We start from the raw sequence: 22926 nt of genomic DNA on the forward strand, positions 1-22926 counted from the left end.
CTGGAGAGAAATTATCAAGTGTATTTAAATATGAAAATTGAACGTGTCGTATTAAACTCATGAATCAGACTTACCAACACAGTTTTTGCCATCAGGTGTATTCTCGTAACCTTCCTGGCAGAGACATTGGAAGGAACCCAGCCCGTTGATGCATTGGCCATTCCTGCACACTTGACCCTGCAGGGCGCTGCACTCGTCAATGTCTGCCAGGTGAAGAGGATTTAGGGTTGAATATGAATTAATAAGATTTAGGGGTAAGCTTTTACATATTTGTGTTAGGGCCCGACGGATTTATTTATTTTTTAGGCCGAAGTGATTTTGGTATTTGGCATCCTGAAAACCGATGAATCCAATGATTTATATAAAGAAGTATATCAAGAATAAAATGTGAACCCTTAATGCTAATTGCCAGAGCATTTTACTGTTTTACAATACTTTTTCCTTTGGTATTTGCTTAATATTTGGCAAATATCTGGGATAGGCCCCAGCAACCCCGCGACCCTTGTGAGGACAAGCGGTACTGAAAATGGATGGATGGATGGATGGCACAATTTTTTTGAGTGGGGATGTTTGATATTTGATCTTTGATTTTGTTTTGAAACTTGGCAGATTTTTTATGCAATCTAACCCTAACCCTACATATACATTGCGACCCCCGCTTTGAAATCCCAACCCTAATTTGAATCCTGAGGTCACACAATTTGACGGTTAGCTACCTAAACTAATTCTAACCCGGCATACTGTGCAAAACCTAACCCTATTTTGAAACCCTATTTTGAAATCCTAACCCTACTTTCAACACATTTTAACTGTGTTAAAAAACAAAACAAAAAAATATTTTTTTTAAATGTCATTATCATTGTTTGATGCTGAAATGTGTTTATTTCTATAAATAAATCATTTATTAATACATTTAATAGACTTAATTAATATTGACCAATTGAATTAGCCAGATGAAAATTGGTCGGGCTCTTAATTGTGCATATAAACAGTTTTTAGTGTTGTCTTACTAATTGCCTTCTGACACATTTTTTCGCCACTTTTTCAGTGATTTATTTTGTTTTAATGACTGATCCTGTGGTCACCATGAGCTGGGACCACTTCAGTTAGAAATTAGGGAGTCATTGTATTGTAATGTTTACTGTAATTCATTACTCACCCATGCAGTCATTGTTGTGGGTGAGCTCAAAGCCAGGGAAGCACAGGCAGTTGTAGGACCCCACAGTGTTTTTACAGGTACCATTGCCACATGGTTGTCTGTCGCACTCATCAATATCTATAAATACATAAAATGTACACGTTAAACTGAGTAAAAGGGGAAAAGAAGAGTCACAAGATCAGTTGTGGATCCTCCCTCTCACCCATGCACATCGTCTGGTCTGTGGTGGCCTTGAAACCGTTGTGGCAGAGACACCGGTAGCTGCCTTGGGTATCAATACACTCTCCATGGCTGCACACGTTAGGAATCTCCTGGCACTCGTTGCGGTCTGACAGAACAAAGGATAGGATAAAATGAGATTATTTCATTTTAAAATAAAATGCGCTGGAAGTGCAAGTAAAACAAGGGGCTAAACCTTCTACACTTGTTTAAGTGCTGATAATCAATGAATTTCATCTTTTTTTTTTGTGGAAAGACAAGCCCAAAGGAGCACTCACCCACACAGGCCCCACTAGGGGACAATTTGAACCCTGGTGAACACTCGCAGCGATAACTGCCAGGAATGTTGATACACTTGGCGTTACGCTGGCACAAGTTGTCCCCGCTGTTACACTCGTCAATATCTGCGCAGGACCCAAAATAAAACAACATTAAACACGGGCGCATTGGCTTTTTTGACCATTATTTTAAAAGGGTTACCTTCACAAATGAGCAGTATGTTGTTATAGCTGAAGCCCATTGGACATTCACAACGGAAGCTGCCGATCTGGTTGATGCACACGCCGTTGGCGCAGATACCAGGAATCTCCCTGCACTCATCAATATCTGCACAGAAGGATAACAGAAGATGGATCAATTGATGGATGGATGTTAACTCATATTGTCCATATAAGCCATATTGACATATTCAACAACATGTGCGTTTTCAAGGTGTTTGCTGTTGCTTTTTCTGGCTTCTGATTGGCTAAATTGAACTTGACATAAGTGGAAGCACGTTTGTGGACAGATTTATTTATTTTATGTTAAGGGACAAAACATTTTTTTTTTCCAATCTGGATTTACCAAATATTTTAACTAATTCACTCACAGCCACTTTCACAGAAGCAATCCCCTTCACTCACAGCTGTTATACTGGATTTAGCATTAGAATATAGCTACGTTTCATCATTATCTTTTTATTTTATTATTAAATCTATTTAGAATTGTGAGTAATTGAGGTTTTTTTCAACATGGCCCTGGTTCATCTCCCTTGCTCTGCTGCCACCTGCTGGCCGTTTGTGTAATAACTACAATTTATTCAACCGTTCTTTGCAGTAGAGAGGCTGCATCAAAGCCTTCTGTAAGCTCTAGCATAAAAACAAACAAAAACATATAAATACGTCTTTGGGACACTTAAACATTTTAAAATAGAACGTATTTATATGTTTTTTGGGAGAAAATTAGTTAGGGTCACACTGATAAGAAAAAGAAAGTTACACAAGATTAAAGTTGTAATTTTATGAAAATAAAGTTGTATTTTGCCCCCCCACCCCAAAATGTACAGGTATATACTTTTATATAGTTTTTTTTTGTTACATGAAAATTTTAATATTACAAGAATAAATGTGTGTAAATTTTTTTTTAATAATAGCTGACATATTGATTGAAATGAGTAGGGATGTTCGATACCACTTTTATTTCAGACAGATACCAGTACTCAACTCTTGAGTAGACACAGATAACCATACCAAGTACCGATACGCTACTAATTTGATACATAAAATGTATCCTAAAAAACACAAAAAAAACAATGACAGATTATTTTGAAGAAAGACCTATATATGCCAACGTAGCACTTTTCCTTAAAATTTCATGTCATTAATTATTAACCGACACAAGTACCGATACCTTGAAATAAGGTCTCGTATTGGCCCAATACTGATACCCGGCTTAGAAGCGGTCAGGTTTGTTAAAATAGGACTTTTAAATACAAAATAGACTTTATTCTTGTAATATGATTTTAATCCTAAAAAAGTGGAGTGTTATGTAAGGTGTTTTGATGTGCACAATTATGACCTTACCAACTGGCTTTCCAGTATGGATGTCAATGATGAAGCCAGGTGCCTGGTTCCCACAAAGTAACTGATACTCCGCTAAAACACAAAAGGTTGGGCGCAACATTAACAGCAAAGCATCAGAATTTTTTGTCAGTGAGCCGTTTTAGTTTAGAGGGCACTACTTACAGGTAGCGGGAGTTGGGCAGGCCTCGCACGGCTTGTTCCAGGCCTTGCCGACGTTGTAGGCACAGCAACACATCTTTTTGGTCATGTTGAAGGACAGCTCGTTCTCGCATGTGTCGTTGAAGTTGCGGTAACACACGCTTTTCCTCATGTCTGAATTTCACAAACAGAACAGAATCAGCGCCAGAGAATTCCAGTAAAAGAAGACGTGTCATGCCACTTCACTTACCCATGCAGTTGTTTCCTCCATTGACTTGCATGTACTCAGGGGGACACACGCATGTGTAGTTGCCCAAAGTGTTGTAGCAGGTACCAGGTCCACAGATCCCAATGTGGGTGGTGCATTCATCAATGTCTACAATAAGGTGGGGTACACTTAGTAGACATATATAAAAAAAAGAAAGAACAAATAGTAACAGTGGTCATCGTTAGTTGAGAATCTTCTCACTTACCCTCACAGATGCGAGTCTCCTCGTTGAGATAATAACCGCCTGGGCACTCGCACTGGAAGCTACCAAAGGTGTTGACACAGTTTCCACCCTGGCACAGGCCTGGAAGCTCCTGGCACTCATCAATATCTAGACAATGAATCAAATACTTTATTGTACTTCCGTGAAGAGCTAAGAAAGAAAGAAAGCTGAACGGTTTACCTTCTAAGATGACAGTAATGGGGTTAGGTCTGAAACCTTCTCCTCCGGGACAAAGAGTGCGATATTCAGCTGTTGAAAAAACAAACTTGTTTTGAATCCAAATTAGAGATCACGTCAAAAATCAAATAGCAGATCAGGAGGCGGTGCATACTGGAGTTGGGGGCAGGACAGAGTTCGCACGGGTTGCCCCAGGCTCCTCCGAGCGAACAGCAACAGGAAGCTCTGGTCACGCCCACGCCGATCTCAGCGCTGCAGGAGATTCCGCCATCGCCGCGCGCGAGGATGTCGAGGAAGCAGTTTCCCACACGAGTATCTGAGTGAGAAACATAAAAAATATATCTTTTTAATTTTTTTAAAATCAATGTTCAAATGCCTTAGGTTAACCATTTCATGGAAAGTGGTTTCTACAGTGAACAGCTATTAAAATGTGTTCTCCTATATAAATGAATCTTTTTGCCAGAGTTGGCCATTAGCCACTCCAGTGGACACTAGAGTAGTCTTGTCATAAACTGCCATCCAGTGGTTAACGTTTGTAAGTGCAAAAATAAATAAATAAAAAGATTGGCAACAAGATGGCCGACAGAAGTAGGAGTAGTAGAAGGAAGGAATAAGTGTCTATTCCTTCTATTCCAGGAGGCCCTTGCAAGTAAAAAATATATTGGAACATGAAGCAACAACTAAAGAGTAATATAATTGATAAAATATCCAAGTATTGATTTTCAAATTTGAGGAAATGGCGATTGATCATGAGTCCACTAAATTGGACTTTGGACATCATTAGCTGTATTGTGATTACAACTTAGTGTTGCTGTAACTTTGTTGCTTTTGAAAATATTTTATCTGCAGTATTTTATTTCCTTTTTTGCTTAAAATCATCATGTAATTTTTATTATAGCAATATTTTGGGGATTTTAGTCCTCATATGAGATTAAGGATCCTGGTCCTTATGTTTTGTTGTGGTCAGGTGCAGAACATGCTAGCAAAACCTACAGGATAGTTGACCATATACCATTAAGTGGGGATGATGACAGCGACTAGCTGTACTTCATAAAAAGCAAATTTTTCTTTGGGTAAATGTTTTTGCAATACATGTAGTTTTAAAATATGTTAAAAATATGTTAACACAATGTTAAAAATCAAACAGCCATTTTCTATCGTGTATACATGACTTTTTTGTTATTTATTCTTTTCTTACAAACATATTTCATCAATTGCTCAAATGCACATTGTCCACTCTAGTGGACATGTCACCAAATTCTTGAAGGTGATTTTTTTTTCATGCCTAAAGAGTAATACAAACAGTTGAGATGTAGGTTATCATAATTTGTCCGTGAAAGTGTTAAAAGAAAATTGACCATGAGTGAAACGATGTAAGCGATAATTCCTGCATGTATATGCATACAATTAATTAATAATTTGATTCCGTTGGATATGGCATGGCTCATTTTGAGACGGTACAGCAATAATTATTTTGTTGCTGTTTTACACATATTTGAATGAACTTGTCAAAACTGCAAAATTGGCATTTACTTCTAATATCTCTCCAATAAAAGACGGTTGGTACGTATCTCGATATATTTCAAATTGGAGCGAAAAAAATTGGGAAAAAATAAAATCATGCAATATTTCACTCTTCAATCTAAACACTAAATGACTACTGACATAAATTACTTTTTCCACACTACTGTAACTGAGTTGTATCATGCTGTGTACTTTTTATTACAGTAAAAAGAAGGATCCTCTGCCTCACCTACACAACCGACACCAGTGGGGTTGAGCTCAAAGTCGGCCGGGCAGTTGCACAGGTAACTTCCTGGAGTGTTCACACACAGCCCGTTGATGCAGTTCACTGGGTCGGCGCACTCGTTGATGTCTGTGGTACAAAAAGGCACAAAGAAGCTTATTCGTATTTCCGTCTCAACTTGAAAAGCCAATCTGAGTGTATGAGGAGGCTGAAAACATGTCATGCCTCATTTTGTCTAACCTGTGCAGTTTCCTCCACTCCGGTCCAGTTCATAACCATCATCACAGACACAACGGAACATCCCCGGAAGATTCTGGCATGTTCCAAACACGCAGATGTTCTGGAAATTACACTCATCGATATCTGTGGCAAAAGACGAGGGAAAATATGATATATCTATTCCAATGAAAAATAATGTCATTAATCATGTGCGCACCTTGACAGGCCTTGCTGTCTTCTGTCGGGGTGAAACCCATCTCACACTCGCAGCGGTAGCCTCCCGGAGCGTTCAGACACTGGCCGTTTTCACATAGGTTGACGTTGTCGGCGCACTCGTCCATATCTGAGGCACAAGAGGGCGGTGTAGAGTCAGTGATAACAGATCTGAGTTAATGAGAATTAAATTATCTTGTGGGGAGTTAAAATATATAAAAAAAAAAAAAAAGTTTGGTCTTACCAGAGCATGAGAAGCCATCCCCATTGAAGCCGTCCTTGCATGTGCACCGGTAAGATCCTGGCGTATTGACACAGTCTGCGTTCAGGTTGCAGTTGTGGTCCTCTAAGGCGCACTCATCCTGATCTAAACACACAGGGAGAAATGCACAGTAAGCAGTCATCCGTCAAAAGAAAAGTGACCCGATTTGGATGAAAATGGAAAATATACTCACCAATACACTTGATGCCATCTCCCACCCAGCCATCCCGGCAACGGCACTTGAAGCTTCCGGGAACGTTGATGCATGCGGCGTGCATGTCACAGTTATGAGCGCCGATCTCGCACTCGTCAATATCTGCAAATATATTCAAGAAAAATGTCATTATCAATATTGATTGGCATTATATTTATGATTATGAGAATGAGTCATTCACACTTTACAGTGTGTGACACAATCACCATTTCTGAACATTTTAACTAGGGATGTTCAGTACCACTTTTTTTCAGACCGATGCCAGTATTCGGTATTTACTCTTGAGTACTCACCGATACTAAGTACCAATACCACTAGCACTTATGATGCATAAAATTTCAAGTATATATATATATATAAAACTTTGAAAGCTGATGATCTGCGAGTTACATTTCAACAGCTGACATCAGAGCGCGCCGCTAACACACAGGCAGTTCCTGAAAAGTGGTGCAGGATTCCACCTAACAGGAGTAATATATAACATGAATTCTCTTTAAGAAATCTTTAAGAACAATAACATATACTGGTTAACACTTGTTTTAAGTGCATGTACATCAACACATTTCACAAATAAGCACCTGTGCATCCGGTGGATCCCTTCTTGACAAAGTATCCAAGCTGACAGTGACAGATGAAGGATCCTTTGGTGTTCTCACAGTCGCCGTGGAGACAGATGTTTGGGTTCAAATCACACTCGTTCACATCTGTGTGTGTATAAATGGACCCGTTAAAGAACGTGTGATTTTGGCACTGAAGAGACGGCTAAAATAGAATCACAGCCTGAGAAATATTTCAATGTTTTTTCTTCTTCTCACCAATGCAGGTCCTCATGTCCAAAGAAGCCATAAAACCGTCATAGCACAGGCAGCGGTATTCCCCTGGAATGTTTGTACACTGGCCTCCGTCGCAGATGTCTGGCGTCTCCTCACACTCGTCAATGTCTAATTAAAACGGGAGATAGTTTACAATCTTCAATTGCAGGCTAAACTTGTGAGGAAATATGTGGCGAGGTTTGTTTACCTGAACACGTCCTGAGGTCAGGCATGAGCGCGTAACCTTCACTGCAGCTGCACTCGTAGCTGCCCTCTGAGTTGGTGCAGTGGGTCTCACAGCCTCCATTCATGATGGTGCACTCGTCAATATCTAAGTAATAGATTGCAGGATGACACCATGCTCAGGTAATGTTAACTGAATTGTGGACTCACCAACGCAGCCCTGCCTGTCTGGTGTGGCCTGGTAGCCGGTGTCACATGAACACTGGTAGGTTCCTTGCATGTTGATGCACTGGCCGTTCTTGCACAAGTTGTCACTCAGCTGGCACTCATTCACATCTGTGTAGAAAAATTGCAATTGTTTACTCAACCAAAATCGACAAGTCTATAAAATAGGTTTTGAAGTGTCAAAGCTGCAACAATCTGCTATTCCAAACGTGGTTTTTAACCTGGGTTCGATCGAATCCCAGGGGCAGGGAATTTAGTGAGCTTAGTAGTCAACTTGTGGCTGTTGTGATGGTACATCGTGTGATTTCTTAATTATTTAATCCCTTCAAACTACGAGCTATGTCGAGAAAAAAAAAAGTTGTCAGACAAATATGCACAAAATTAATTCACATGGAGAACGGCACACATGGTGTTCCACAGGGTTCAATTCAGCGGCCTCTGCTATTTTCATTGCATTGCATTTTTCTGTGCTCTGATTGGTTGCTCAGAGCAACAACAACATCAAAATGTTACAGCCAACTTGAGCATAACCCATATGTCGTGAATTGCACACAATAGTCTGCATCTCAGGGAAATAAATACATATAGATTCTGAACTGCTCCAGATGATATATTGAATGTGGCAAATTTCTATGCTGTTATTATGTGTTTTTCCATACATTAATGGTTTCTATAATTGTGTTGTGATTAGTGGTGGATTAAGTCGGGTAGGGCCCCATTGAAGGTCCAGGTGCCAAATGCACGGACTGCCATTTAACTTTTTGGACCGTTAATACTGCACAATGTAATAAGATCCAATACAGAAGCAACATCTGAAAGATGCACATTTAAATCTGTAACCATAATATCAGAAAGCTACTCTAGGACATTACTATATTTTTATGCTCGCCAGTTCCACGTAATGGCATGTTGTGAGTTAAACAAAATGCAATTGGAGGAAAACGTTTTTTATTTTGTTTTGTTCTTTCACCATTGAAATTGCAAACATCGTCAATCAAAATTGAGCTTTATTACCCCCAGTCAAGGTCAGCCGTGTTGTCATTGTTTATTTTTGGATGCTTACCGCAAAAACTTTGCGAACGATTCCCGCAAAGAGGCCAAGAAAGAACATTGTAAAATGTTGGTTTAAATCCAGAATCTTTTGTGACATCGTCTAGGTGAGGGTCAAGCCTCCAGTTATGTAAAGATATTAATTTTGCTACAGCTCTTGTATTGGACTTCATTAAATCGGGTTGGTATAACTATAAGCAGGGTGCTGTAAGGGTCCAAGGCCAACAGAGAACATATGCAAAAAATATTCTCCATTCCCAATATTGACCTTAAAGCCCTCCAAAGGGATATTTTCGTGTCATACCTTCACAAGCCGATCCATCCGAACTGAGCGAGTGTCCTGGGGGACATTCACACTCGTAACTGCCTTCAGTGTTGAGACAGGTGCCGCCGCGACACAGCAGGGGGTTTCGCTCGCACTCGTCAATGTCTGCCAACCGTCAGGAAGACGAGGGGAGGAGAAGAAAATTAATTAAAATGTCTGTTTCTTCATCAAAAGAAAGCAAAGAGACCGTATTGCTTACGTATGTGACTTACCCATGCAATTCTTCATCATCATGAAGCCGCTCTCGTAACCGTCAAAGCATTCACACTCAAAGCTGCCAGGAGTGTTGACACATGTACCATGACCACACAGGTCCGGGGAGATGCGGCATTCGTCGATGTCTAATTTACAAACAGAATCAAACGGAGCTGAATACCTTGTATCGTTCCGATAATACATTTATTCCTTCGTCTTCGTGTACCTGTGCAATTTCTCTCCTCGGCCGTCAGAGCAAAGCCGCTGTTGCAGCGACACTTGAAACTTCCGATGGTATTCCGGCAAGTTCCGTGAGTACACAGACCATTGAAGACCTTGCACTCATTCACATCTGTGGGAAAAAAAATGCATACACAGATCCAGCATTTAGTTTAGAACACAACAGGGAACAAGCACAGCTGTAATAAAATACTACATACTTTCACCTGAACATTTTCATTACGGCTCGAAAACCAGGAAGTGCGATGGCCCTTTTGGAATCACTGTGTTATTATTATGATAACATTATAAAAGCCCACCAATATCGGCAAGCGTGTGTATCCTAGTATTTTAGAAGCCTAAACACAACCCCGAAAACCCTACTTAGTAGCATTACTTAGAAAGTACGGGGGAAAAATTATCACCAGTTTGACTGATCATCAGAAAATTTGTTTGAATAAAAATGGTAGAACTACTATCAAAATTGGCTGTCATGAAGAACTGAGTCTTAAACAGCAATACGTTTAGGGTGACAAGACGTCGCGATTTAAACGGGACAGTCCCGTTTTGAGGTCTGTGTCTCGTTTCACCAGTCCATTGTTTTTCCCACTTTTACACAGGTCCCGTACCGGCAACTTTTTTTTTTAGTCAATTTAGCAAGTAATTTGTTTGGGCTTTGTGTATGTCAAGCACAAAGTTGTCATAGCGATTCATATGATAAACCAATCAAAAAGGAATGTAATTGTTAAATTAATTCTCATTTACTTTCATATTCACGTTTGTTTTCTCATCCTCACCTGCATCTAATTGCTTGCAGGCATGTTTTTGTCATACCGGAACTAGAACTACTTCCTGCTTGTGTTTCTAAGAATCATGGGAAATGTAGTCCTACTATTTTAATGCTGCGGTCACCTGTCAGACCTTGTTTAGCGCTGTTGAACTGTCAACCACGTTAGCATTTAGCAATAGTTAGCGATTATATTTGTTATAAATAGTTCCTAGTGAGAATTTATTGTATATTTGATTGCCAATTAAATTGTAGTGTCCCGGGTTTTTAATTTTGAAAATCTGGTCACCCTAGTAACGGTGCCCCATAAACTGCACAAGCCTTTAGTGACTATGACTAAAAAAGGTTCTAAATCTACCTTTGTAGAAGGGCCTGCCAGTCAGGATGTCCCTGTTAGCAAAACCAGGTCCTCTTGGACAGATGGCCCTGTACTCAGACGAGCTGGGTTTGGGACACTCTTCACAGTCCACACCCCAGGCGGAGCCCACGGAGCAGCAGCACATGTCCACTCGGTAGCGGCCAGGCAGAGGCTCGCCACACTCATCCTCGTGCCACTTCATGTAGCACTGCTCGCTGCGCATATCTTACGAGAGAAAAATGTGGTGGTTACGTTAGGATTTTTGCTTTCGTGGCTCTCTTCCCATGTGTATCCTCTTACCCACGCATGTGCGCCCAGTACTGTCCAAAGTGAGTCCCTCGGCACACTCGCAGCGGAAGGAGCCCTGCGAGTTCACACAACGCCCATTGGTGCACACTCCAGGGAACACCTCACACTCATTAATGTCTATAGGGAACAATATTGAGGTCCATTTTAGGGTATGTAGGTCAGTTGATTATTGAATGGGTGGTCCGTTGCTCTTACCTTCACAGACAAGGCCCTTCATGCGTGCGAATCCACGTGAACAGGCGGTGTCTAATAAAAGTGCAAATCATACAGATTTGGTCCTCTAAGCATTATTTCGAGTTTATACTGCTCTACAGAACACAATATTCATCTAAGTAGCAACTATCCACTTTATAAGATCTCGCACAATGAATGTATTCACTGACCAATCTCGCAGGGTTCACAGGGGCTTCCCCAGGCTGCTCCCAAAGTAGAGCAGCACTCAGACTTGAGTGTGGCCCCGTTGATGTTTACCTCACAGCGGCTGTCCTGTATTGTCAGCCAACAAGTGCTTTTCATGCTATCTGTGGGGGCAAAGCAAAACACCTGAAGCGTGAATAGGGCTACCCTCTAATTTCAACAAAACTTGGTGGACCTATGTTTGACATTCACTAATTCTGATGCTTAAGCATATCCAACACATTATACCTATTGTATACTGCACACATAGTCATTCATATAGCATCTAAGGATTTCCTCAGCAGCCAATACAGTACAAAACTCAATATAGTATACAGTCAGGCAGACAGATACCGTAGACAGCTACTGTAGTTAGATAGCTAGATTAGCTGGAGCTAGCTAGCTAGCAATTGACAATTCCGAACATCCGGGCATTTCGGATATTTCCACAATGCAACGCAATGAAAATGCTTCTTTTACATGGTGAAAACAAAGGGCGTAGTGTATTGCTGCCTTTTGCCAGTGGCACTGACTAGCATACAAACCAACAACATTTCATCACATTTTGAAATGAAAATAATCCTCACAAATCAAATAACAACAATCCGAAGTCCAATGCTTTTCAATGAGCGAAGAGCTTACTTTCACTGAATTGAATTGCCGATAGCTAGCTAGCTCGATGGATGAATGGATGGATGGATGGATAGACTTTCTTCATTGCGTCACTATTGCTGTGACTTTTTCTCACAAGACCACCCAAACAGCAAACTGCAATTTACTTTCCACTTCATTTTTCCGAGTGAGTGATGATCCCTCAAATTAAAAGCAGATATGAACCAAAGGCAGCAGCATTTATAGCTCTCTGACAGTGGTTGCTCATGCAAATCTTAGTATTTATTCGATGACTTATTATACCATCCGCTTCCAGCAACAGCAAGCAATTTTCCAAAAGTAACAAAACCTCCAAACAGGCAAAGACTATTAATAGCAGAGAAAATGTAGTACATGTCAACTTGTAGCTTTGGCTGACTGCATAATGTAACACACTGTGCAGCTGATACACTGCGGCTTTGCATGCAAATATGAAGTCAATAAATCACCAGAAATCAACACTGATGTTCCCTATAGGGCTAATTAATAGATTGCCAGGTAACTGAACTTTTTTTCCAGGCCCAAAAATGTACAGCTATATTCTCAAGCAGTTAAAGCCAAGGAAAAAATATATATAGTATAATAATAGTAGTAAACTTTAGAGCAGTGGCTCAATTGTTGTCAAGCCAGGATTTTGGCACTATTGTCACTAAATTGTGACCTACTTTTCAAAATGTTAACAACAATAAAGAAATTCATTGCCAAAAAAATAGCCTTTGAAATGATGTCATATTTTTAAACATTTCTACACTATGCTTACATGTCCAAAACGCTTTTCAGAACACCTTAAGAAAGAACTGCGTGTATCAATGCATAAATTAATGGAGTACATTTCAAATATTAAATTTGTGCAAAATTACACTTGTGTTATTACACTGATCTTGTCTAGGTTTTTAGGAAATTCCCTGTCTAATATGTTCGATGTATGACTTTCGGGTGTATGCCAGTAAAAAAAAAAAGTACACAGTTCAAAATCTTAAAAAAACGATGGCATTTGACCTTTTTGGGGGGCCCATTTGTCCATTTTAAAAAGCACAACACTTTGTTTTGTGAGACCCTTTTGGGGGTGGGATGCCTTACCCACGCAGATGGTGTTTGTAGAGTCCAGCTTGCTCCCATGAGTGCACTCACAATTGAAAGACCCAATCACGTTTCGACAGACCCCATTGACGCACGGACTGGACTCGCATTCATTGATATCTGGAACACACAACAAAGAAACACACCTGAGGTCAAGGATGCAGATCGACATATTTGTGGAAAGTAGGTCACCTCATTATGACCTTAATCAAAAACAGATGGAATTGAGGTTGCGCGCGTGCGTGTGTGCGTGTGTGTGTGTGTGTGTGTGTGTGTGTGTGTGTGTGTGTGTGTGTGTGTGTGTGTGTGTGTGTGTGTGTGTGTGTGTGTGTGTGTGTGTGTGTGTGTGTGTGTGTGTGTGTGTGTGTGTGTGTGTGTGTGTGTGTGTGTGTGTGTGTGTGTGTGTGTGTGTGTGTGTGTGTGTGTGTGTGTGTGTGTGTGTGTGTGTGTGTGTGTGTGTGTGTGAGTAGGGGTGTGTGTGTGTGTGTGTGTGAGTAGGGGTGTGTGTGTGTGCGTGTTCACCTTCACATGTCTCCGAGTCTGGCTTAAAGACAAAACCTTTGGGGCAGGAACATGTATACGAGCCAGGAGTGTTTCTGCACAGGCCGTTGTCACAAAGCTGCCGGTTGACCAGACACTCATTGATGTCTGAAAAAGAGCGTAAGATACTGTATACTGCACAACAAATCTCATTTGAAGATGAACGTGGCAAACGAATTTGAGCAAAACATTACGATTTATATTCAGTCTAAAAATATACACGCCTCAGCACAGTTGGTGGTCTAAAAAGTCTCACTTTGACGTGTTATGACACATAAAAAATATATATAAAATAGACTCACCAACGCAATTCTTGCCGCTGGTGTCTGACTCATAGCCGATGTTACAGATGCAGCGGTAACTTCCCCTCAGATTCTCACAAATGCCGTTCTGACAAATGTCCGGGTCCAGAGCGCACTCATTGATGTCTGGGAGTAAGTTGATAAAAATTGTTTTACGGTCACTGAAGCAGGAAAGTGTTTCTTAAGCATGACTTTACTGACCTCTCCCGTCAGCTGTGATGCCGATACCACTGCTGCACACAGCCTGGAACTCGGCTAAAAAAGCACATTCAATTGAAATTGACATTGTTTTTCAACACATGGTGAAAAGGAAACCTCTTGAGGGTCTACCTGAGTTCCGGGAGGGACATGGGTGGCAGGGTTCTCCAAATCCATGTTCAGCATTGGCACAACAGCACTCCGATTTAGTCACCGCTCCGGGGAAGGGCCGCGAGCACGTGCCCATCTTTATGGCGCCGTAACAGGTGGTCCTCATGTGCGTGTCCACGCACACTCTCCCATCTACATCAATGGCCAGGCCTGGTGGGCACTCACAGCGGAAGGAGCCCTCCGAGTTGATGCAGCGGCCGTTCATGCAAATTCCAGGTGTCAGGCACTCGTCGATGTCTGTTGGAAACAGGGAATGTCAAGCACAATTTTCAGGTTCTATGCTTTTAAATGGCCAATTAAATCGCAATTGTCATCAGGACTGTTTCTTTAACCGATCAGATTTTGCTTCAGAGGCCCAGCGAGGTGGTCCAAAATAATATCTGCATTTTTTTTTTCATTTTCTAATTGTACAATTTTGTTTTTGACTATTTTTGTATTCATCCCAGTCTTCGTGCATCCACTTGGCTTTCAAAAAGTTGAAAATGTTCTGTACCAAACTCATCCGCATGCCCGTGGAACTGAGCCACTCTTTCCTGGAATCATCACGCACAACTTTATTGAGTGTTTTTATTGTTGAGTAAGAGTCACCCTGCACATTTCAGAACATCTTTGTGCTAATTCATTTAATGTGACTGTTGTTCAATAAGCCACCCTGGGGACAAAGAAAGTTCCAAGTGATCTTGATAAAGAAGGTGAGAGGCATCATAGAACTCAGCTAAGTAAGAAAATGGTTCGATTTTTCCCCAACTATAACATCTCCTGCTTCACCATCAAGAGGCTTCATTAAAAGTTAATTTATTAATTTGATTTGTCACTTATATTTATTTCACATTTTTTTCTGTATGTGGAACTATAATTATATTCCACAATTTTATGTTAACATATTTGGTTGTCTGGAACAGATTAATTTAATTTACATAATTTCCAATGGGAAATATTGCTTCAGTTTTCCTACAATTGCATTATAGTCAGACTTCTCGGAATGGATCAATTACAAAAGCTGACCTTCCACCTGTGTATATCAATTTAATAAACAGCATCCCTGCTGAATATGTATTGTTTTTTGTCATGATGTTGGATAAATATTAACTCCACATGATGTACATTAAAAACAAAACAAAAAACATTCCAGTGCTTTTGTCCTATATGTCAAGACATACCTAATGTTTTGGCTGATCAATGTATCTGACAGTTTGCATTTTATTCTAAACTGAATGTATCATTCTCAGTCTCATCATTTATTTAAGGGCTCCACTTTTCTCAATCTCAAAAAGGCATTAACATACCAGTGCAGTAGCGTCCATTTGGTGCTAGAGCAAAGCCAGGCTTGCAGATGCACTTGAAGCTGCCATCCTCATTGATGCACATGCCATTCAGACACATGTTGGTGGTGGCACATTCATCGTGATCTGGAGGGGGAGAAGAACACAAAGCAAGTTAAGAAGACAAAGAACTTATGGAGGACCAAAACTGCCAAAATTAAAAATAAATTAAAAAATGAATAAATAAAATAATGAATAAATAAATGACTAGAAGTGAAAATAAAAACGGATATAAAAATATAATTCAAAATTTAATTTACAAAAAATTATATAAATGGAAAGAAAAACAACAAAACATATATAAATATGTATCCATAAATAAATAAAAGTTTTAAAAAAATACCAAAATGAAAAACGAGATTCAAAAAGTAAAAAAATCTAATAAAAATGTATTTTTAAATAAATATAAAAAATAAATATATAAATAGAATTACATCAATCAATAAATTGAAACGCTCTCCTCTCACATTTATTAATTTCATGCTGCACACGCTCTGTCAGGATGAAATGTTATTCAATTGAGGGGGTGATAGCAATGGACGACTATCTTGTCCACTGTCACCACGACTTGTTGTCGAGCAACTAAAGTCGCAAGTTGTGATGACAGTGGACAAGATAATCATCCATTGCTGGAGTTCTCCATGCAAGCCGGCGAGACTTCCTTGTTCGCTCACTCTAGACAGTTTACAACAGCGGAACCCAACCCAAGACACCAGTCAAACACATGAAAACACTGGTATGCCTGTCTGTTTGTTTGTTTGTTTTTTGCTTGTTCTATTTGTTTTTAAGAGTGGAAATTGAATTAAATGTAATATTTAATAGGCTTGAAATATCCACTTACACTATTTAACATGTATTCTACGAAGATTTAAGTTGATGGTTGTTTTTGCCTCCTTACCAATGCAGTTCTTGCCGTCAGGTGTGAGTTCAAAACCAGCATTGCAGATGCACTGGAAGCTTCCCTCAGTGTTAACACAGCGACCATTGCGACACATCACCCCATTGACAATACACTCGTCAATATCTACACAGACAAAATAAAATCATCAACATGTATTTAAAGTAGAATTACGTTTTTTTTTCTTCTCACATACCTATACAAGCTTGCTTGGTGGGTGTTCCCTGGTAACCCTCATGACACTTGCAGTGATACGACCCCGGTGTGTTGACACAGTCGCCGTTGATGCATGGATTACTCACACATTCATCAACATCTACAATGACAAGATAAAGCAAACTAAATAACTATATATATATATATATATATATATAAGTCATGTATTGTCCGTTACAGAAACTGACAGAAGGTGGCAGTACAATGCCGCGGTGTGAACACTATGCATGGGGGGAGAGAGGCGGATAAATGATGGCGGAGTGGGCATGTTACTTACCAATGCATTCCCCGCGTACGTCCTGCTTGTAGCCCATGTTGCACTCACAGCGATAGCTTGTGGGTGTGGGAATGCAGCGTCCATTCAGACACAGATTGGTGAAGTGCTTGCAGATGTCGATGGTGTCGTTCACAGTGACGGTACCTGCCCAGACACAACACAGAATCAGAAAAATACAGCAAAAATGGATCATTTAGAGCTGAAAAAGAACAAGGGTCATTCCAGAATGGGAGGCCATTTTCTGTCCCCCGTCATATTTGTGATAATCAATACATAAAATACATAAACATTCACTGAAAGTTGTCTCAACATACACAAAACCCTATTAGTAAAATGTTGTTAGCCAAAGAGAAAGGGGGAAAAAAGTGAGCTACATGACTCATAAAAAATGACATGATCATGCTAATTGCTTTGCCCATGGGTAGATCTAAGGTACTTTCATATTTCATCATGTTTATATTTTTCCAATGTTTTTAACTGTAATGGAGCATGTCGCTCAAACAAATGCCATGTTACTAATATATCAGCAAAAATACATTACCACATGTAAGAAAGTAGCTAACACAGCTAGCATGAGCATTAGCGCTAAATTGCAACTTCCAACCTTGTTACAGTAATTGGAGAAATTAGCATATAAATAAAGATTTAACTTTCTTTATTTATAATTCAAGCTATATTTTCCAATGCACATTTTTAAGATGCCTGAGTATCTGAAACAACATAGCAAAAACTAGTGCAACTCACCTATTTGGTGATGGGTCATAAGACCTCCTCCGTTCCCTCCAAAGCCTCCTCCATTGCCGCCAAAGCTTCCTCCGTTCCCACCGAAGCTTCCGCCATTGCCTCCGAAAGAGCCTCCATTACCCCCGTTTCCATTAGGGAGACTGGGAAACTTGGGCCCGTAGCCATTGTTGTTTGGGAAGTATCCATTGGGGTAGACGTTGGGGAGGCCGTGTCCCTGAGGAACGCCCACAATACACAAACGACGGAACTCGTCTAGGAGATATAGAAGGGAGAAGGTAAATACTGTAAGCCTAAATTCATGAACATGCTTTTGGCTCATTGGGGCTCCCAATGCTGTGTACATTTTCCATTTTAAATGGAATGTAAAAGATGTCGAGTGTTTGTAATGTACGTTAATGTTAATATGCGTCTTTGCACTCACCAGACCCCCTCACAGGGCACATCTCGGGAATCTGTCCCAAAGCCCAACAGCGGCCGGTGTCACAGCAACATTGCATCTTGGTGTACTGGCCAGTCAGCTCGGCAGCACATCTACCGTTCGCCAGTGCGGAGAAACACGTGCCCCCACGCTGGTCTGCAATAGAATTGGACATATTGACAGTTTCATATCATTATATATGCACAGTAGTATACATGGACAGTGTGAATAAAACAAAACAAAAAACTTTTGTTTTTTTAAAGATGTTATCCTTCTCGCTCTTGTTGCTTCATCTGCATGAGCTGCGCACACTCATAGCAGACAACGAGGCGCTCTGAATTGTCACTGGGTCACCTTTTAGCCACGCCCACAACAAAATCATAAAAACCCTTAAGTACTCAGTCTTTGCACATGTTTTCAGCAATAATCTTCAAACATGTATAATTTATTTAGAAACTAATTTCTGTCCCTTTACACTGCATAGGTGTCAAACTCCAGTCCTCGAGGGCCGCAGTCCTGCAGGTTTTGGAGGTTTCCCTCTTCCAACTCAAGCTGATTCCAATCAGCAGGATTGTTATCAGGCTTATGCAGAGCTTGCTGATGAGCTGATCATATATTAGCTGTGTTGGAGAAGGGAAACATCCAAAACCTGCAGGACCCGAGCCCTCGAGGACCGGATTTTGACACCTATGCTTTACAGGATCTTTAAACGTGAACTAAATGTCCATATTCTGTCAACGCAATTCAACAATATAATGCAATGTTTAGATACAGCTTACACTTAAAAGTACATCAAATTGCTTAAAGACCTCACCCTCTGCTGGTTATGATTACAGGTGTACAAAAGTATGTCTGGAGTGTACAAAAAACAAAACAAACAAAAAATGTTAGCTGGTGTGGTTAGAGATTCAACAGAGGGCACTGTGTTGTTAAACCGCAGCTAATAAAACAAGTATTTCTGGCAGCCATGCCACTGTATGACACGTGAAAAGTTTCCAGGTAATAGCTGCTCTGAAAACAGCAGCACAGAAGCAGACAGATGCCCCTGCGCCCTCCATGGTGGGTTAGGAGGAAGTTCTTTATGAGTTGGCAGTAGGGAAAGGTTGCCTGGGGTCTCGACTAAACTGCCAGCATCTAAGGGGCGGGCTCTTATTTGTAACAGTTCGACAGGTTGCGGTCAATGGGCCAGGAGTTCAAAGTGTAAGTGACAAGAGTGAGTGGGAAGGACAATGTGGGTATTTCCTGGAATTCTCGCTATTAGCAAGAAAGCAGCATTCATACTGTACAGTTTGTGTGTCGGTCCACCAAAGGACAAGAAGAAAAAGTTAAGCGTTATTGAAAAAAGGGGGAGGGGTGCATGTTAGGGGGCCCACATGTCCATTATCTCACTAATGAGCCAGCAGTCTGGAATTAATCAGTTCCATGTGGAGCAATTCTTGCCAATTAGATTTGAACATTAGTGGGGCTCTGGAGCGTGTGGGAATATTCGAATTCCACGCACACACGCGCGGGCATTTGATACAGATACGCATTCCCATTGCTTTCATAATGTGTACAAAGTCGACACATGTGAGTTAAAACCTGTGAACATCCCACAGGACGGAGCGGAGCGAGCCGGAGGACGTCGGTGGGATTTGCTGATGAGGATGACGAAGGCTTTTAATTGGAAGCAGACGGCGTTTCGCGTTGCGCCACGACGCCAGCATATGCTTTCATTTGACGAGAGGTGTTTATAGAGCCTAACTGACTGGACGGATCTTTTTCCCCCGGCTTCCACCATGTGACAGGGCATTAGGCTCTGATTACTGTCACGCCCTCCCGGCAGCCCCCGCCGGCCTCCTTTATCACGGCATCCATGTGAAACATCAGCGTGGACCGAGTCACCTTGCCTCATGACCGCAGCCATAAATTCTTAAATTGGCCTTCTTATATGGGGAAAGGTGGTTGGGAAAAGTCACGAATTCTTTAACCATCTGATTTTTTATTTTACATGTATATTGCTTATGTCACAGAGGCTGCCCATCCCAAACCCTATAACAACTGAAACTAGACTCAGTGCAATTTCTGTAGAAATTGCATGGGAATGCTGAGAGCTGAATGCTAATAGCTGAATGCTAATAGCTGAATGCTAATAGCTCAATGCTAATAGCTCAATGCTAATAGCTCAATGCTAATAGCTCAATGCTAATAGCTCAATGCTAAGCTGAATGCTAATAGCTGAATGCTTTTGAAGTAAATTGAAAGATAAATGATGTGAAAATTACATAAGTATTAATTGTAGTTGAAAGATAAATGAATAAACACTTGAACCCGGGAGGCGTGAATTTTCAAAGCAAGTTCAAATTGATATGGAAAAGTCTTATCTGAAAATACCCTCCATTCATTTCGATGAAAAAGTGGAACTAATAATATCCAATGGAAAAATGCAAAACATTTTAATAAAATCACTCAATAGCGCCACCTAGGCATGCAGTAGCATTCATTCATTTAGATGGAAAAATTAAACTATCATCACTTAGCATAATTGATACGTTTGCAATGTACAGTCAGAGGTGGGATTTGATCCCGCTACCTCCTGGTTACTAGCCAACGCATTTTACCAAGTGCGCCACTGAGCAGTACCAGACAGCTGGTAATGATGACCAGTTGTATGTATGGAAGTGAGCGTGAAAAGTGGGACTTAGAAAAAGTCCAATGTCAGTCCTATTGAAAATAAATGGGAAAAAGCTGATACTTAAAGTGAAATTGTGAGAATACTGTAAGTCATGTGGAATCAGACAATAAATACCCCGGAAGGCGTGAATTTTTGAAGCAAGTTGAAATTTGAACGGTGTGAATCGGAAGTATTGTGTGGGAGTTGTTTCTCTGCAAAAAAGAAAAGTGAGGAGGATAAAAATCACAATAACATGTGAAATTTGATCTAAATAGCACAAGAAGCATTTTAGATTCTATTTTCTTTTCATGATTTGTCCATTGTACCATAACTTTCTCATAGACCACCACCACTACTCTGTATTAAATATAAACAGGCATGACCTGACCAGACAACCCAGGAATGGATGATAATGTTCAACTATTGGATGGCGGTGCACATTTTAGTTAGCGGCTGACCGGTCAAATTCAGATAAAAGCATAAAAAGGTTCAAAATGTCTTTGCGATATGCATATTGCATGGGCCAATATCACGATATTGACATTTTTTCGATATATTGTGCAGACCTATTGTGATATACAGATATCTCTTTAAAAGTATCTGTCATTGTTTTTTGTTTTGTTTTTGGGAGTGGGTGGGAATCTTATGCATCAATAGTACTAGTGGAATCGGAATTTAGTATCGGTATGGGTGGCTATTCAAAAGTTAGTGCTATCTGTCTGAAAAAAAAGTCCCACATCCCTAATTTGAAGTAGAGTATAAATTCATGCTGTGTTTTTTTCCATTCAAGCAGGCATTGAACTCAGCCCAATTTGGAGGTGGGACCTCAGATTATAGGCTCGGAATATTCCGAGACGATATCAATGCGATACGTTGGCGGGACTGGCTTCCTTTATCTGTCTCCTCCACATCTTGTCTGGTCCAACTTGGAAGTGGGACAAAGGCCGAGGGAGGATGTCAGGGTTTTTTGTCTGGCACCGGTTTATTTTTTCTAAATTCCCGTCAGACAGATGGAGATATGCGGGCCATCTTTTAAAAGAAGCGATGTTAGGATGGACCTCAGACGATAGATGAAGAAATTAAGCCATATCACGAAGAATATGCATCATATTTGGAGTTGGAGTTTGGAGTAGACTTTACAAAGAAGATGCAGGTTCAAGTCAAGGTCGGGTGACTCACTCATCACCAACTCAAGCGGACATCTCTGAGGCGTTTTTCATGGCCCTATGCTTCCAATTTGGGGAAATATTCAATACTTGACTGTTGAACTAAGGTGTAGAAGACTCGCTGTTGTTTAGGTCATGCCAATGCACTGATGCACAGGTCACATTTTAAAAGTTTGGTGCGGGGGGAAAAAATGTGGACGAGCCTGGCAGATGACATGAGTTATTGTTCAATGATAGCGGGGGTCAGCAACCTTTTCTGTCAAAAAAGCCATTTTATCTGTCTGTCTGGAGATGCAAAACATTTGAACATTGTGATGAACGAAACTGTGTTAGTTAGTGTGTACTATTTTTTTGGTGTATAATTGTTTTCAGACTTCGTTTTCATACATTTTGAGACTTTTCTGCCTTTCTGTCAAATTTCTGCCATTTTGGGTAATTTTATGGACATATGATCATTTTCTGCCTCTCTTTTTCCCTTTTGTACATTTTATGGCTATTTTTGACATTTTTCTGCCTTTTTCATATACATTTTTTGACATTTTTGGGGGGCAATTTTGTGAACATTTTATGGCAATTTGGGGGAGATTTCTTATTTTGGTTTTGGACATTTTATCATTACTTTTTAAAAAATTTCTTCTGCCTTTTTTAAATTGAATTCTCTGACATTTTTTTGGGCAATTTATTGGACATTCAGTGGTAATTTTCTGTTTTTCCTCACACTATTGGGTCATTTTTTGACATTTTTAGATCA

General features: G+C 40.4%; 1 protein-coding gene across 1 annotated transcript in view; it reads right to left on the reverse strand.

Moving 5' to 3' along the window:
- Positions 1–22926, reverse strand: part of fbn3 (fibrillin 3) — a 70418-nt gene that overhangs the window by 12214 nt on the left and 35278 nt on the right. Inside the window, exons 10-47 of the mRNA XM_086088769.1 lie at positions 18360–18512; positions 17939–18190; positions 17195–17338; positions 16898–17017; positions 16702–16827; positions 15768–15890; positions 14443–14718; positions 14314–14367; positions 14113–14238; positions 13793–13918; positions 13271–13390; positions 11527–11664; positions 11339–11389; positions 11135–11260; positions 10835–11059; positions 9697–9822; positions 9488–9616; positions 9255–9380; positions 7886–8011; positions 7701–7823; positions 7496–7621; positions 7259–7384; positions 6660–6782; positions 6449–6571; positions 6209–6334; positions 6013–6135; positions 5779–5901; positions 4180–4341; positions 4029–4097; positions 3831–3956; positions 3608–3733; positions 3382–3531; positions 3220–3291; positions 1859–1984; positions 1657–1782; positions 1362–1487; positions 1160–1276; positions 75–203 (exon numbers count right to left, since the gene is read on the reverse strand). Coding sequence (XP_085944895.1) covers positions 75–203; positions 1160–1276; positions 1362–1487; positions 1657–1782; positions 1859–1984; positions 3220–3291; positions 3382–3531; positions 3608–3733; positions 3831–3956; positions 4029–4097; positions 4180–4341; positions 5779–5901; positions 6013–6135; positions 6209–6334; positions 6449–6571; positions 6660–6782; positions 7259–7384; positions 7496–7621; positions 7701–7823; positions 7886–8011; positions 9255–9380; positions 9488–9616; positions 9697–9822; positions 10835–11059; positions 11135–11260; positions 11339–11389; positions 11527–11664; positions 13271–13390; positions 13793–13918; positions 14113–14238; positions 14314–14367; positions 14443–14718; positions 15768–15890; positions 16702–16827; positions 16898–17017; positions 17195–17338; positions 17939–18190; positions 18360–18512 — 4989 coding nt within the window. The remainder of the gene's footprint in view (positions 1–74; positions 204–1159; positions 1277–1361; positions 1488–1656; positions 1783–1858; positions 1985–3219; positions 3292–3381; positions 3532–3607; positions 3734–3830; positions 3957–4028; positions 4098–4179; positions 4342–5778; positions 5902–6012; positions 6136–6208; positions 6335–6448; positions 6572–6659; positions 6783–7258; positions 7385–7495; positions 7622–7700; positions 7824–7885; positions 8012–9254; positions 9381–9487; positions 9617–9696; positions 9823–10834; positions 11060–11134; positions 11261–11338; positions 11390–11526; positions 11665–13270; positions 13391–13792; positions 13919–14112; positions 14239–14313; positions 14368–14442; positions 14719–15767; positions 15891–16701; positions 16828–16897; positions 17018–17194; positions 17339–17938; positions 18191–18359; positions 18513–22926) is intronic.

The sequence above is a fragment of the Leptonotus elevatus genome, chromosome 11, assembly GCF_054856555.1.
Source record: "Leptonotus elevatus isolate MCC_2025b chromosome 11, RoL_Lele_1.0, whole genome shotgun sequence".
Lineage (NCBI taxonomy): Eukaryota > Metazoa > Chordata > Actinopteri > Syngnathiformes > Syngnathidae > Leptonotus > Leptonotus elevatus.